The 14,605-nt window shown below is 33.4% G+C and overlaps 2 protein-coding genes across 2 annotated transcripts in view; one reads left to right on the plus strand and one right to left on the minus strand.

The window, feature by feature from the left end:
• Nucleotides 1-3,726, minus strand: part of LOC105348916 (autotransporter adhesin BpaC) — a 6,922-nt gene extending 3,196 nt beyond the window's left edge. Inside the window, exon 1 of the mRNA XM_011458522.4 lies at nucleotides 3,475-3,726. Within this exon, the coding sequence (XP_011456824.4) occupies nucleotides 3,475-3,694 (220 nt within the window). The 5' untranslated portion in view covers nucleotides 3,695-3,726. The remainder of the gene's footprint in view (nucleotides 1-3,474) is intronic.
• A 260-nt stretch (nucleotides 3,727-3,986) lies between these two features.
• On the plus strand, nucleotides 3,987-14,339 carry LOC105348915 (WD repeat-containing protein 75). Its single transcript, XM_011458521.4, has 19 exons — nucleotides 3,987-4,120; nucleotides 4,292-4,421; nucleotides 5,432-5,497; nucleotides 5,800-5,917; nucleotides 6,160-6,254; nucleotides 6,599-6,669; nucleotides 7,696-7,800; nucleotides 8,072-8,160; nucleotides 8,548-8,703; nucleotides 9,035-9,231; nucleotides 9,469-9,656; nucleotides 10,039-10,202; nucleotides 10,756-10,942; nucleotides 11,306-11,397; nucleotides 11,799-11,885; nucleotides 12,259-12,485; nucleotides 12,937-13,059; nucleotides 13,404-13,495; nucleotides 14,094-14,339. The coding sequence occupies exons 1-19, from the start codon at nucleotides 4,038-4,040 to the stop codon at nucleotides 14,326-14,328; spliced, it is 2,505 nt and encodes an 834-aa protein (XP_011456823.3). The 5' UTR covers nucleotides 3,987-4,037; the 3' UTR covers nucleotides 14,329-14,339.
• Nucleotides 14,340-14,605: the final 266 nt, after the last annotated feature.

A 14,605-nucleotide genomic window follows, 5' to 3' on the forward strand; every position in this document is an offset into this window, starting at 1 on the left:
TCCCATATTAATTATCAAATAAGTTTTAATTTCATCATGGAATATTTTTTTAATCACGTAGATATTGTGCAGACTTTTAAAAATTGCAGCCTTTATCCCACTGAGAAATTATTTCATTTCGGATAAAGTCCAAATTTATCCAAGTAGCAAAGGTATTGTTCTCTTGTTGATTAGACAAAAATAAATCTCATATGCATTATGCTGCATGTATGGGACATATAGATGCATGTATGTAAATTAATGAACCTATTTTTTGCTCTTATGATATCAAGAACAATATCACCCGTTACCACCATGCACGGATCCAGAATTTTTTTAGGCGTGGGGTGGGGTGGGGTGGGGGGGTTGGTTTCGACGGATAATTCTGTTTGCCGGGGGGGGACTATTTTTTGGATTTTTATTATGTGAATTCATTAAGGTATCTCACTACTCATGTTTTGATTTCATTGCGCAGATGATCATTATATTTAAAATGAATATGATTTTATTTATTTAATGATCACAGATAGATTATTATTTCATAATTACACAACATTCATAAAGAAAATCCATTTGAGTTCAAGAAACAAACAAGTTTTTTGGGGAACTATTTTTTCGTGCGGAAGGTTTTTAGACGAAAATGACAGAAACAAGCAATTTTATGAATTTTCAATATACTTTTCTTTTTATTATACTTTATTCGTTATTCACATTTTTAACATTTGATAGGTTTGTAACATATTTTATAGGTTCTGTGTGACATGTACAAAATCAAATCTTGGGAATGTGATAGCCGTTTAGCATAAAATCATGCATATATATAGAACATGTCTGAATTTTTAAAGCCAAATTTTGCGAGAATTTTACCTTTGAAGCCCTATATCTAAAATTTGACATCACTGACCCCCATGTTATATTATGTCAAAATGATACTGAATACATATTTAGGCAAACTGGATTAATCTTATAAAATTCTTGATATTCAAGAAGTTTTCATTTCAAATCAAATTGTAACTATTATAGAAATTGTCTATTTTAAGTGCAAAAAGGTCACAAAAAAATTTATGCAGCTTTGTACAATTTTTTTTCGTAATCCCTCTATTCAGTGTGACCATTGTGCATAATTAAAAACAATATTTGAAGAAATAAGTTTGCTTAATCAAAAATACTGACAACAAACCCTAATCAGGATGAAATTGCATTTTAGGTGCAAAAAGGTCAAATTAAAGGGGCCATAACTCAGAGGGATGGATACTGATTCCCCATTATCTTTGTATTTTTTAAGTTTGTTTTGTCTACAGATTTCAATGATATACTTCTCAAGAAAATCTTGATACAACAACATTGAGGAGTGGGATACCTTAAGCTTAATTTTCCATACCCGCTACCCGTTTAGATCCGCGTATAAGCTTCTGACAACTGCGCGGGGGTGTTAAGGAAGCATATGGATTCTGAGTTACATGTAATTTCGTGATATCACAAATCTTAGTTATTATGTACATATTCAATTATCTAAGCAACGAAACGTAGACCAATAGCAAATAAAAATACTGAAGTCAATTTTTTTTCTCAGAAATTAGTTTGTATTACGTAGATTTATACATTGATGACGTCATGACTAAAAGTTGAATGTCGTGTGAATTTGATAGGAAAGCATTGTAAATATATTCAAAACATAACTAATCTAAGAACTCTAATAAAGTATTGCAGTGTGATTTATCGGGAATTGAACATAAGAATACTGGGGGAGATGTTAGTTTTATCAATCATTCGCTAAAAGGTATGTAAATTTGCTTTTATTTCTCGGCCAGGCTTTCCTCTGTCGTTGTTTACGATATAAAAATCCGACTAGAACAACACTACCCCGCATATATTGAACTTTGAATTTTATATGTATCGTTAGTTTGATCAATGCTTAAAATGAAAAGTGCTGCTAGAATCCCATGTTGTGTGTTGTTTTGATGCAACTTGCCGTTTTCCGTGCAAACTTTATAAAAGTTGGGAAGGTTTTACGAGAACTGGATGAATAACTATTGAATTAAGAAAAACATAGGATTCTAGCAGCAGTTTTGATTAAACTGAGATGGTTTGCCTTCACTTGGTATGTTTATTTTATTTTGGAAACCGCGGGGTAGTGTTGTTCTATCTCATTTTATGTTAAGGAATATACGTATGCTATTTATAGTTGTCACGTGATAATGCACCAATGTGGCAGTAATGTACTACCCGATTTTATTGCACTTGCATCTATTTCAAAGGATAATACTAAGTTTTTGATCGTATTCAAAATAGTTATTTAATTTCACGGTTTTGAATATAACAGTCAAAATAAGACGCTAAATTGCCCATATGCTTCCTTAACACCCCCGCGTGACCTCCTAGCTATCACAGAGAATATTATTGGAACAAATCAAAAGTCCTTGGTATATACAGATGTTTACTTACTGAGAACAGGACACCAAGTGTATAAACAAAAAAAATACTGCCGAATAGTTTTGAATTCTTTAAAACAACACTTTGATTGATGCCATAACAATCTATTGATGAAGAAAGTCAAAAGAATTCTTTGAAGAAATATATTTCTTTAAAATTTTGCTTTGATCGATAAATCTAAGATAAATCATAGTCTTGCATCATTATATTTTGTTGATAAATAAAAATATGTGCTTTGAATTCTTATAATATGAATAGTGATATAATCAGTACAGGGAATGCATGATCAAGATGCGCCAATTAATCACGCATTAACAATAAAGTAAGCATATCTTTTCTAGTTTTATGTTATGCAATAATTCTATGTGAACAATTTTCTGATACAAACATTTGTTTTTTGAGTTCATTTGGCCATTTTACGAAAATGCTGCCATTGCGCATGTTTTCTAATTTTTAAATATATGTACGTCATGCACGGATAAAGTAGGGTGGGGGTCGAACAGTCCCGACCCCCCCCCCACCCCCTTGAAAATTCAAATTTCTTGAAATTGCATAGCAAAGTTACCGAAAATACTTTCTACTTAATGCGACTTATTTTGTGTAATTGAGCTATCTGGTACATATTACATATTCATGCAATTTTGACACTCGTCAATAAATAAAATAAATAAAAAAATATGAGACAAATGCATGTGCGAATTGCAGTACGATATCTATGTATTCAATATTTCGAAGGTGTGTAAATATTTTTGCATGCACGAATTCAAAGCAACGTGATGAACTACATAGGCGTCGGAACCGGGGGGGGGGGGGGAGCTTGGGGGGATTAGCCCCCCCCCCCCCCCCCTCCTGATTTTTTTTTGCAAACCTAGGCATAAATGTAACCATAACCCCCCCCCCCCCTTTTTTTTTTTTGCTTTTTAAGATTTTTAGGATTTTTGAAAGGTCTAGCCACCCCCCCCCCCCCCACACACACACACTTTCAATTTGCTTCCAACGCTGCTGAACTACATGTATTATTAAAATATATTTACTTTTACAATTGTATCAGAAAAATGTCACCTGCTGTGGAGTTCCACGTCTGTTGACAGTTGGTTCCGTTCGGATATGTGGAACCATTTTGTGATTCAATTTTGCCGCTAGATAGTTCTTTTACAGTTAAGTTGGAGCAAGTTCCGTCAACATTGACAACATGATAGAGTTGGGCCGCACCAGCAACAAGTGTGAGTATATGAACAGCAAGTAAGAGCAAAAACACATCTCTCGAGACTACGGCGGCCATTATAATTCTATCAGCGTTGTTTGAAGCAGGAAAACGTCAACGTCAAAATTATTATGACGTAACGAACGTTATGCTAAGTAATAGCGGCAAAATTCTTTTTTTTCAACCCCAGTCATATGCTTACATTTTTCTTACCTTCGTCTATTTGACTTTCCTAGATTAATTTACTCCATATTTGTTGTATTTTATATCCCAAATGTCTCCGATTTTTTATGTATGCAACATTCGTAGTGAAATATTTATGAATATCATTCCGGATCATATATACAAGTTCAACTTTGAATTTAGGATTTTATGATATAATGCGCATGTCAAGTAATGGCAGCCCCCACATGAAAAGAGCATGGGAGAAGATAATCTAACTGTGGTTAACGTATCAGGCTCCAGTATCGTTAAATACAAGCCTGTGTTCTCTGCAGATTCAAAGTAAGTACCTCTTTGTTTCGATAGCTGTATTTGATTGTCAAATGTGAACAAAAATCGTAAGTTAACAAAAAAACTTTGTGGAAGTTTTTGTAAATAAATATCCTCAGAAATGTCATGTGCTTCACAGTTAAAAATATGCAAACATGTTAAATGTATGTTCTATTTTAATAGATGCTTGTTCGTTTTGTCTGGAAAAAACATCAAGGTATACAATGTTAACAGCGGAGAATGTATGCACTACTTAATCGGTCATTATGACGAAGTCACGGGCGCCTTGGTCAACCCAAAGAATAAACTTCAGGTATATTAAGTTCCGTGTTTTTTTCGCGAATGTTCATATCGATCATTTGTTGTTGTTTTTTTTTACAAGACCCCCCCCCCCCTAAATAAAATCAAGGAACCATAAGTAGTATGTTATCAGAATTTGTATGGAGTTAAAAATTGAAAACATTGATAAAAAATAAATAGGATATACATGTATATCCTATAGTCTATCCCTTGGTATTTATGCCACTCATTTTCTTATTATTTTCTATTTATAAATACCTCTGGGTTAAAACAATGTTCATTCTGTTGTTCAAAAGTATGAACATATCCCACTATTTCCCCTTTGATATGCCCCCACTAGCTTGTAAGGTTTCAATACACAGCTAATAATAAAAAGTCGAAGGGGATTTTGCATTGCAGAAGAGATGAAACCCTCAGTTACAAATGTAATAACATTGAAAGACTGTGAGGTATTTTGAGTGACTTCTGAATGGAGAAAAAAATGTAAACATTTCTCATTAAAAATCTCTGTTAGAAATCTGTTTTTGTTTCTGTGAATTTTTCCGAGAGAACAATGATAATGTTTCAATGAAGATATCTTGGAAATATTCCCTTTCATCTGTTTCAATTGCACTTCTTTCACATGAATGCACATTGTGTATTTATTAATTATAGTCCAAATGATCTGCATAGATATCTTGAAACAGACTATAATAGTAGCTTTAAAACTCAGAAATTGTTTGTGACAGTGTAGGGTGCAAGCAAGGTTTGCATAAATCTACAGAACGAAAATAATGAGTGGTTGCTAAAAATAATGTGAATAGAAGTAATAAGAAATCATCTTTGAATATTGTGAGGTGATATAATAATCGGGGCGAGATCAAATCTTTCATAAAGCCCTTCTGGCTGTATTGGATTTGATCATGCCCGAACCAGTATTATCACCTCATAACCTTATTCCTTAAATAAGATTGTAAAGAATATTCTTAATATTGTAGATAAAAATTTTGACATAAATCATTGCTTTGTTTTTTCTTTCAATAGCTCTTTAGCTCCTCCTTAGATGAGACCATTATACTTTGGGACTCTGCAGATGGAGTTATTTTGAAGGTATGAATAGTGAGTTAGGATATATCCCTGTAATCCTGAACAATATGTTTTAGTAAGCAGTATTTGTGGCATATTTTGTGCATTAAGTTTTCACCAAAAAAAATTGGTATGTTAATAATAAAGCCAATATATTGAGTGGACTGAAATCCCCCCCCCCCAAAAAAAAATTGTATATGGTAGCCTTTTAGATTTTATGCTGTATGTTATATTAGGCTTAGTTTGAATCATATAAGAATACAATCATGTAAGAATCATATTTTGGTTAAAAGAAAAATCAGGAAAATTGTTCCTTCTTTTTACAGCGTTACTCCCTCCATGCTCCAATATACGGCCTCATTGGGTTTACAAAAGATGAAAGTAATATTTATGTCATGGTTCGTTGGTATCCGAAAGGAGTAGATGACAAGATTCCTACACAGGGTTTGTGTGATTTTATTGTTATTTCAAGTGATAGACAGACAATATTTTCTCATAAGGCCTTAAATTGATATGTGGATTGTATTGTTTTCCATGTGATTGGGAACACAGTATTAAATTAATTGAACTTTTCTATCATTTTCATTATATCACCAAATAATAGAATTGGGCCCCATGAGATCTTGATCAAGCACAATTCGACTTATCCTTATGCTGAATTTAATTTGAATGTAATTTGTGTCCAGATCATGATATCAGTGAATACGACCCTAAAACTGGATCACTTACTATGCGACTGAAGAAAGTTTTAAAGAGAAGACTCGTTGATGTAGGGGCAAAGGTAATTCTTTTTTTTTTTTATCCCAGCAAACGACTTATGAAAAAATCCATATTTTAGAAGTAAACATGGATATTTTCATCTGTCAATTACTACACCAAAGCAAAGTGTAATCAGTTAGCATTTACTTAAAGACATTACTTCCTTGATATCAAAAATATGCATGTTACATGTAGTAAGGGAATTCACTCTTAAAAACAAATATTTTCTTCTCTGACACATATGTAGTGAAAAGTACTACTAAGTGACGTTATTGTTTAAAATTGCCATACAGTGTGAAATTTTTTTTGTATCCTATTAAAAAATGATAATATACACGGTTATAAAAGTTCTAATTTATTTTGCAGGGAAGATATCTTGTGGAAGGCAGGAAGAAAAAAGTAATTGTTTATGACTGCAAGACTTCAGAAATTATCATGTAAGTATTATCAACCTAACAAAATGATCCTGTAGAATTAAGGTAAGGTTTGCGGCTTGCATTTTTTAGAGGTTGTACCAAAACTACATACCATTTTGTTCACTATACTAAAGTCTTTTTTCTCATAAAATTCAAATGAATTTTGCCGTCCCGTTTTATAACTACAAAAGGTCAAAGTTTATGATTTCCAATTTTCATTTTGATGAAATGTAAACAATTTCGTGAAAATACTACATTTTACATGTGACTATTATGGGGGTTATTTATGCTTAAAATGTTCGAAAATAATATCACTATTAATATCATGATACACTTTTATTAATTTCTGATGAACTATCTAAAAATAGAATAAAATGCAACAAAAGTCTTAATTTTGGACTAATATTATGTAAACGAAAACATCTTATTTGAAACCTTTCCAAGTCCAGCGATTTCAGGAAAAACGTATCTTAGAATATGTGTAATCTGATGTTTCTAAAACACTATTCAAAACCATATGATGCGGATTTCGTTTTCATGGAAATTGATAAAATGCTTGTGTCCTCTTATTTTTTCATTGAAACTAAAAAAAACCCGCAAAATAAAAAAAAATGAAATCAATTATGACGTCATATAAATTTTTACGTCATAACTGAAATAAATGGTAGTTGGTGTTACGTCACAATGAAAATGTGTGAGTTATCTCCCTGTAACCGCAAACCTTACCTTATGTATATCACAGAATTGTTTATTTAACAGAGACCGTAGATTCTTAAGAGACTATATTTCAATGGCAGAACATCTATTTAAATATGTGATGATAATTGTTTTAGTGTATATTGTATATCAGTATCTAGACCAGTTATTGTTTTGAGTGGTCTGGTTTTAACTAAGATAGAAAATTCCCTGTTAAAACTATTTTTACTTTCCAAGTAGTGAATGATCTAAATTAAAAACAATCAGCAATCATATATACCGGTATACATTTTTATAACGTTCTACAAATTGTGTGTATATGTCCACTAATGTTTTTAATCTATCTTTTAGGCATGGTTTAAAAGACGACTTTGACAAAGAAATCTCTTGTGTAGCATGTCACCCAACAGAAGACAGTTTTGTTACAGGGTGTGATAATGGCAAGATTATTTACTGGTAAGTCTATCTCTATTTAGAAACAAAGTAGGATAATCTACTGGTTAATCTTAATTGAGATACATGGCAAAATTATCTACTGGTAAGTCTGTATTAAGATATAGGGCAAAAATGTCTACTGGTAAGATTTGTAAGCCATGTTGGCTCATCATCATGTTCTGTTATTGCTATTAATAGCCTGTTACAAGCATTTAACTTTGTTATTAATTAATGGTTTTGTCTGATATTGATATAAGGATGTCCATCTACTGTAATTTATTATTTTTTTTAGGTGGAATTTCTTGACTAGGAATGGGGTGGTGAAGTCGACGTACAGCTGGCACGCACTTCCTGTGTTGGACGTACATTTCACAGCCGAAGGTAAGGAGTGGTCTATATAAATATTATGGGAATAATTAAGAAAACATTAGAAGGCTTTCAATGGGGGGGGGGGGCAAAAGGTGATTTTATTTTTATAGCACATCAGCGATCAGAATTTCAGGTTAAAAAATGAAGCGTTGGGAAACATTCACAAACAATCTTCTTCAAAAGTTAACTTCATATTTATTAAAAGCCCAGATATTGTTTTCAGTTTTAAGAAAATTGGTAACAAAGCTGTTTAATGGACATGTCACATTTCACAACGAACATGGAGAAAGTTGAGATTTAAGAAATTGAATTAATCAATAAAATAGCTTCATGCATGAAGCAAAGGTATTCAACAAGTGAAAAATCCTCAAATTACATGAATTTTTGTCAAAATTTCAGGTTCACAGTTGCTTAGTGGAGGGCATGAATGTGTTTTGGTGAAATGGAAATACAATTCTAAGGAGAGAGAATACCTGCCTCGTCTGAGGGCCCCTATTGATCATGTGATCTGTTCCCCTGACAACCAGATATTTGTCACCTGTCACCAAGACAACTGTAGGTTACTAGTAGCTGTCATATCTTTCCTTTCATTCTTTCTTGCAGTTATTCAGGATAAATTTTATATTTAGATTTAGTTGAATTATAAGTCATTCGACATTGCTTCTCTCTCTCTCTCTCTCTCTCTCTCTCTCTCTCTCTCTCCAGATTATCTAGTACTATAATTGTACATTGTTCACTTTGAATTTCAAAGAATTCTAAGCATTATTTAATATTTAAGTTACTCTGGAGATACAAATTTTATACATGATCACAACAATTGCATGAACTCTTGTATCCACATATTTTATACAATTTTTTTTTAATTACTTTATTAAAATTTGGACAGGTGTGAACTTAATCTCCAACACCTTTGAGTTGCTGAACGTGATTGACGGTCTGTCCCTGTGTCACCTGCAGTCTCAGGTGTTGGTCAGGAGGTCGGTCCGTCTGTTGTACGACCCCCGGACCAAGGCCCTGGTCACCAACGGAAGGGTGGGGCACCTACAGTTCTATTCCATAGAGGCTGACAGACAACTCTACAATGTAAGTTGGCTGCCGTGCAATACATCACCATCATAACTCATGGATTTCTTTAATGTATATGGTTATTATTTTCAAAATACCTTTTATGTTTCCATGAAATTCATCGACTTAAAACTCTCTATACTTTGAAATGTATTAATCTGTTTTATAGATGTACATTGCAAGTGAGATATACACTTACACTTCACTTTTTGTTATTTAGTATTTAATTCAAATAAATGATATATTGTTTTGTAGCTTGACATTGTACAAGAGAATTACACATCACCTGAGGACCTTTCTAAGCCGCTCTACCCCACAGAGGTCACAAACGCAGCCTTCAGTAGTCATGGTGACTGGTTAGCAACAGTCGATATGTGGGACGATGGGGTCATGACCCCAGACATACAACTCAAATTCTGGAAGTACCAGGTCGAATCACAAGAGTAAGTCTTAGTTGTGGGGGAAAAAAGTGTAGATTTCAGTTAATACCCAAGACATATAGAAAAAAAAACTGTTTAAAAACTTTTATTATTCTGATCAATTTGCTGGTATGAACTGGCTTGCTGCTATTGATTTTTTGCGGCCAAGCTCGAGTAAATAAGCTTAGAATTCCAAAAGATATAAGAGATGCTTCAAAAAAATTTTTTTTTCTGACCAAACCTAAGTAGATATTTTTAGAGACTCAATTGGTAAACCAGGTGCTTTAAAAGAAAAGAAAAATCTTAGAGTCATATTTTCTAACTTTTGCTACTAGGCCCAAGTAGATAAACCTTGTGATCCAAAAGATATCTAGATGTTCTATAAATCAAGTTGTATCATTTGTAGGTATGCCCTCAATACAGTTGTCCATTACCCTCATGACAAGAAGGTAGTGGATCTTAAGTTCCGTCCCCATGGCGACGACCTGGATGTAGTTCATAGTGTGGTGACCTCAAGTGTGGATTGGAAATTTAAAACCTGGACACTTGTTGATGACACAGATATTTACAGTGAGTTAAACCAGTGATAATTTACAGTTTTAACATGAGTACAATTGTTGGTCTTTTAAAAATTCATTATTTATACAATATTTAATTAAAAAAAAAATTGAACAGTAGTCTAAATACTAATACTGTTGACTGAAAGAACTTCAAAGAAAAAATCAAATTACAAACTTTCTAGAGTTCAAATTTGTTGTGAAATTAATAGAAGACACAAAAAGCAAGTTACATTTGATTAAAATTAGAACAGAGCAAAGAAGGTTCTTAATTAAATGTGAGGAATTAATATCCCTGTAAAATTGTGAGAACCACCTTTTGTGGATTTTAAAATCTCGCTATTATTTTCTGAGTGTTGAGAACTAAAAGAAATTAGGAGAAAACCTCTGCATTCGCGGTTTTATATTCTCACAATTTGATACAAAACAGCAGGATTCAGAATTAAGTACTCGCTTAATATAAGAAATTTACAGCAGTTTTTGTAGTTTGTGTATTTACTTTATCATTTAGCATGCATATGTCCATGTACACTTTACTTAATCATACTGAATTCTCTTCCCTACAGGAAAGAACAGTAAGTGGGTGTGTGACAGTGTGGGGTACTACAGGGACCGCCCCGCGGGTCCCCTGGGGTTCTCCGAGGACGGGTCACTGCTGGGGGTGGGGTTCTCCTCGACCCTCACCGTGTGGGACTCGGACACAAACGTCCTCAGACACTGCTTCCTGACACAGTCCAATTCCTCAAACATCAAGTAAGTACCCTCTTACAGGTAAACACACATTCAGTTTACTTAAGGTTTGTCAGGTAAAGCATTTTTTGATAGGATGCAGCATTTATTTGGTCACAATGTTAAAATGAAGTTACTTTGAGCATTACTTGGTCAGCTTGATAAATCAGAGGCACGTTTAGCAGAGCGGATGCTCACAAGCACCTGTAAACATATGTATGAGAGGGAGTTTTTGCGAGCACTCAACATGCCTCTGAACTCCCCATCTCTGTATTAAACAGAAGCCATTTGTTCAAAACAGATCCATTGAAATACATGTACCTGTACAATACCATTGTAAGAGTTTTAAAGTTATTATAAGTAACATATTGGTTTTTGATTTTGCAGACACTGTGAATTTGGACACCATTCCTGTTGCCACCTGTTGGTCAGTCTGTCCTCAGATTTATTGTGCGTCTGGAATCTTCTCACCTGTGCAGGTAAGAATTGTTTTAGTCATAGATGTCCAAATTTATGTACTTTGTTGCTTTTAGTGAAAATTTTCAAAAAAAAACCCAAAATAAATAAAAAAAAAAACTGATATGAATTGTAAAACTAAAAAAAAATCAAATTTGATATAAAGCGGGATTTCTTAAAGAAGGTGATTTTTGTCCAGTTCCAGCAAAAAATTAATTCACCATTACACATTTTACACAAAAATCCCGTAGTTCTCGGCACATTCTATTATTTGCTATATTTCATGCATTTTTAAAACGAATTTTAAATTTGAATTTATTACAGTTTACTCTTTTAACTGGAAACTTCACGGTTAAACAACGTTCGGATGTTGCAAAATTCAAAGCATGTTTCAAATGCAAATGTACTTTCAACTTCTTTGCAGTGGTTTGGAGTGTTAATGTAGAAGCTAATGTTCTGGCAGCTGATCCATTATCTCCTTACATGGCAGTCGTTGACAATGATCAAAAATGTAAGTATATGTACACGTATAAATGAAAAAAAGTACACTTGTTCAAGGCTGCTGATGCTTTGAGAGAGCAAATTCTGGCTGAGATGTTGTGGCTAAGTTGTTCATGTCCAGCTGTATAATCGTATATCTGGGGTTTTTAGCTTTCTGCAATTTTTTTTAACTTTTTTTATTCGTTGAAGTTATATTTTTGCAATCAGAGTAGTTTTATATGAATTACAATAATAAACTTCTGCACATTTTAATTTTGCGATCATAAAATGAACGGGAAAATAGCAAGAAGATGGTTATTCTGAAAATCACTGGATTTACTGTAACTCTTTTTAAAAAACATCTTGCATTTTTAAAAATAATCACCTGTGTATTTTTATTCCAGTGTATGTCTTTAAGCCTTCAAGTCCAGACATTGTGTATTCCAAGCCCTCTATATCCAAATCCACAGTGTCTTGTGCAATATTCCTACCTCAAAAAAAGAAGAGTTCTAACAAGGGGACACAAGTAGATTGGCAGCAGTCTTCACAGTTGTACTTTTTCAATGAAGAACAGGAACTTCTCTCCATTGTCAGTGAAGAGGAGGAGAGGAAAATGAACACACTGGACTCAGTGAGTGCCTACCATTTACAAGGCCCCCTCCACAGTTAGAATTTGTCTCAAATAGTGTTGGTTTAGCAAAACTAAGCAGGTCTGCTCTTATAAATTTTTGAAGACTACATTTGAAATATTACACTGAAAATTTGTACCTGATAAGGCCATCATTAAAAAAAAGTTCGGAATTGCCTCCTGGGAGTTTCCAGACCCAGGAGGGAGGAAGGAATTTTTTTAAACTTGAAGTTTAACTAATTAAAAATTAGAAAAAAATAAAAAATCTCCATAAAAAAAAGTGCTTTATATTTGCTAATAAAATTTATCAGCAGGGAGTATTTCAATTTTCAATGAGGAGGAAGGCATTATTATTTTGGCCTAAACCATAAGTGTATACGCCTTCTACACTTATACTTGTATAATCATTTTGAAGGAAATGTGTATATCATTTCTCAATGGTTTGTTGTTGCAGAGAGCCATACAAGAGAACCTGCCCTCCACTGCCATCAGCGTGTTCCTGGGGGGTGAGAGGAAGGCCCTAGAGGACAGGGAGAGACAGATAGAGAGAAGCCTCCCCTCCAACATCACGAAACAGGTCAGTGTATCAAACAAATCACAAAATGGTTAGAATATGTACAGTAAAATACAACAGCAAAGTGCCATGGGGCAAGTGATTTTGATTTTTTTTATATAAAAAATAATTCCTATCTGATGATTAATACAATTTTAAGATAAAAGGAAAAAGAACTGACTGCTGTTAGTGAGAATTCCTTACAAGATGTTTGCTATAATTGTGATTTACTGTTCTACAGCATTGATAAATGTTTATAAGATTTCTTATGTTAAGTAAGTTTTTAAGTCTGAATTTACAAGAAATAGTACTATGCATTTTCCCTAGAAATTAAATTGCTTTTTAAACTCCATAAATCATTGTTTCAGATTTTGGACTCGGCTCCCCATGCCCAGCCCCCAGTTATTTCCCTTTGTTTGCCATTCTTGCAGTCCTTGATTGGGAAAAAACAAACAAAACGGTATAAAATTAAGACTTGCACATAGTTTGTATTGCTACATTTTTGTTTATTGTCTTCATGTTGGTTTCAAATTCTTAGAAAACCTTTGATGGCCCATATTTCTGATTACAATAGTTATAGAGAGTGTATATAAAATTGGTCCTTTGGAAATAAAAGCATTTTCACATTCAAGAAATTTTGATAAAATTTCTCATGTAAATATAAAGTTTTAGAAAGAAATAAACAATAAAATTTATTTCTTATAGTAAATCATGTCCCCTTTGCTTAACAACTGTTGGGATATCTACAGAACAGGGACAGCTTTTATCTACTGTGAAATCATTTTATTTGTGGGTAGCCAAAATTTTCTTGGTTTGTAGGGACGTAATTTCGTCGGTAGTGTAATCAGGATATTTAATAACTATTAAAAATGATTGAGTATAGGTTCACGGGGATGTAAATTTGTGGGCAAGGGTTATCCAGGAAAAGCCACAAATATTGCCCCCCCCCCCCCCCCCCCCCCACGAACAATGATGATTCCACAGTATATGTATCCCTTTGTTTTAACTGTATTACATTAACATGTACTGGACAGTATATGTTTTCTTACTATTTGTAGAGGGACAGAGGAAGAGGATGAGGAAGAAGAAATGGATGAAGTGAAATCTCAAGACTCTGACTCAGACATGGAAGTAGAGCAATCCCACAATTCAATGAAAAGTGATTCCCAGAATCCTGTGCAAGAAAACAAGGATTTTGATTGGTTGAATGACTTGCATAAATCTCAGAGTAAAGATGATTTAAATCCTGTAGTTTTACGCACAACAGATTGGATATCTGAATTAAATACGTGATTGGAAGCACATTTCATGTTTTTCTTTGTTGAAGATTGTGTTGGTATGCTATAGTTAAATTATCTGCTTCTCTGGCCAGTTCTAATATTTGATGCTAGATGGTGGCAATTTTTTCTATTTATGACAAGAATAGGGGAGCGTCTTTTTTGGTTTACAAATAATTTCAGTAGGTGTGTATTACATAAGATATGAAATTCATGTACCTTAGCTTTAATTTGTTAAGTGGAAAAATTAACATTTTGCAAATACGAAATATCCAAAGTGCTAAGATAATAAA

The sequence above is a fragment of the Magallana gigas genome, chromosome 10, assembly GCF_963853765.1.
Source record: "Magallana gigas chromosome 10, xbMagGiga1.1, whole genome shotgun sequence".
NCBI classification, from domain to species: Eukaryota; Metazoa; Mollusca; class Bivalvia; order Ostreida; family Ostreidae; genus Magallana; species Magallana gigas.

What these genes read in the sequence shown, in the direction of transcription:
- LOC105348915 (XM_011458521.4), top strand. Translation starts at nt 4,038, where the DNA reads ATGGGAGAAGATAATCTAACTGTGGTTAACGTATCAGGCTCCAGTATC. An exon ending in ACCCAAAGAATAAACTTCAG is followed by an intron (nt 4,422 to 5,431) that starts GTATATTAAGTT and finishes TTCTTTCAATAG; the next exon opens with CTCTTTAGCTCCTCCTTAGA. An exon ending in TACCAGGTCGAATCACAAGA is followed by an intron (nt 9,657 to 10,038) that starts GTAAGTCTTAGT and finishes TATCATTTGTAG; the next exon opens with GTATGCCCTCAATACAGTTG.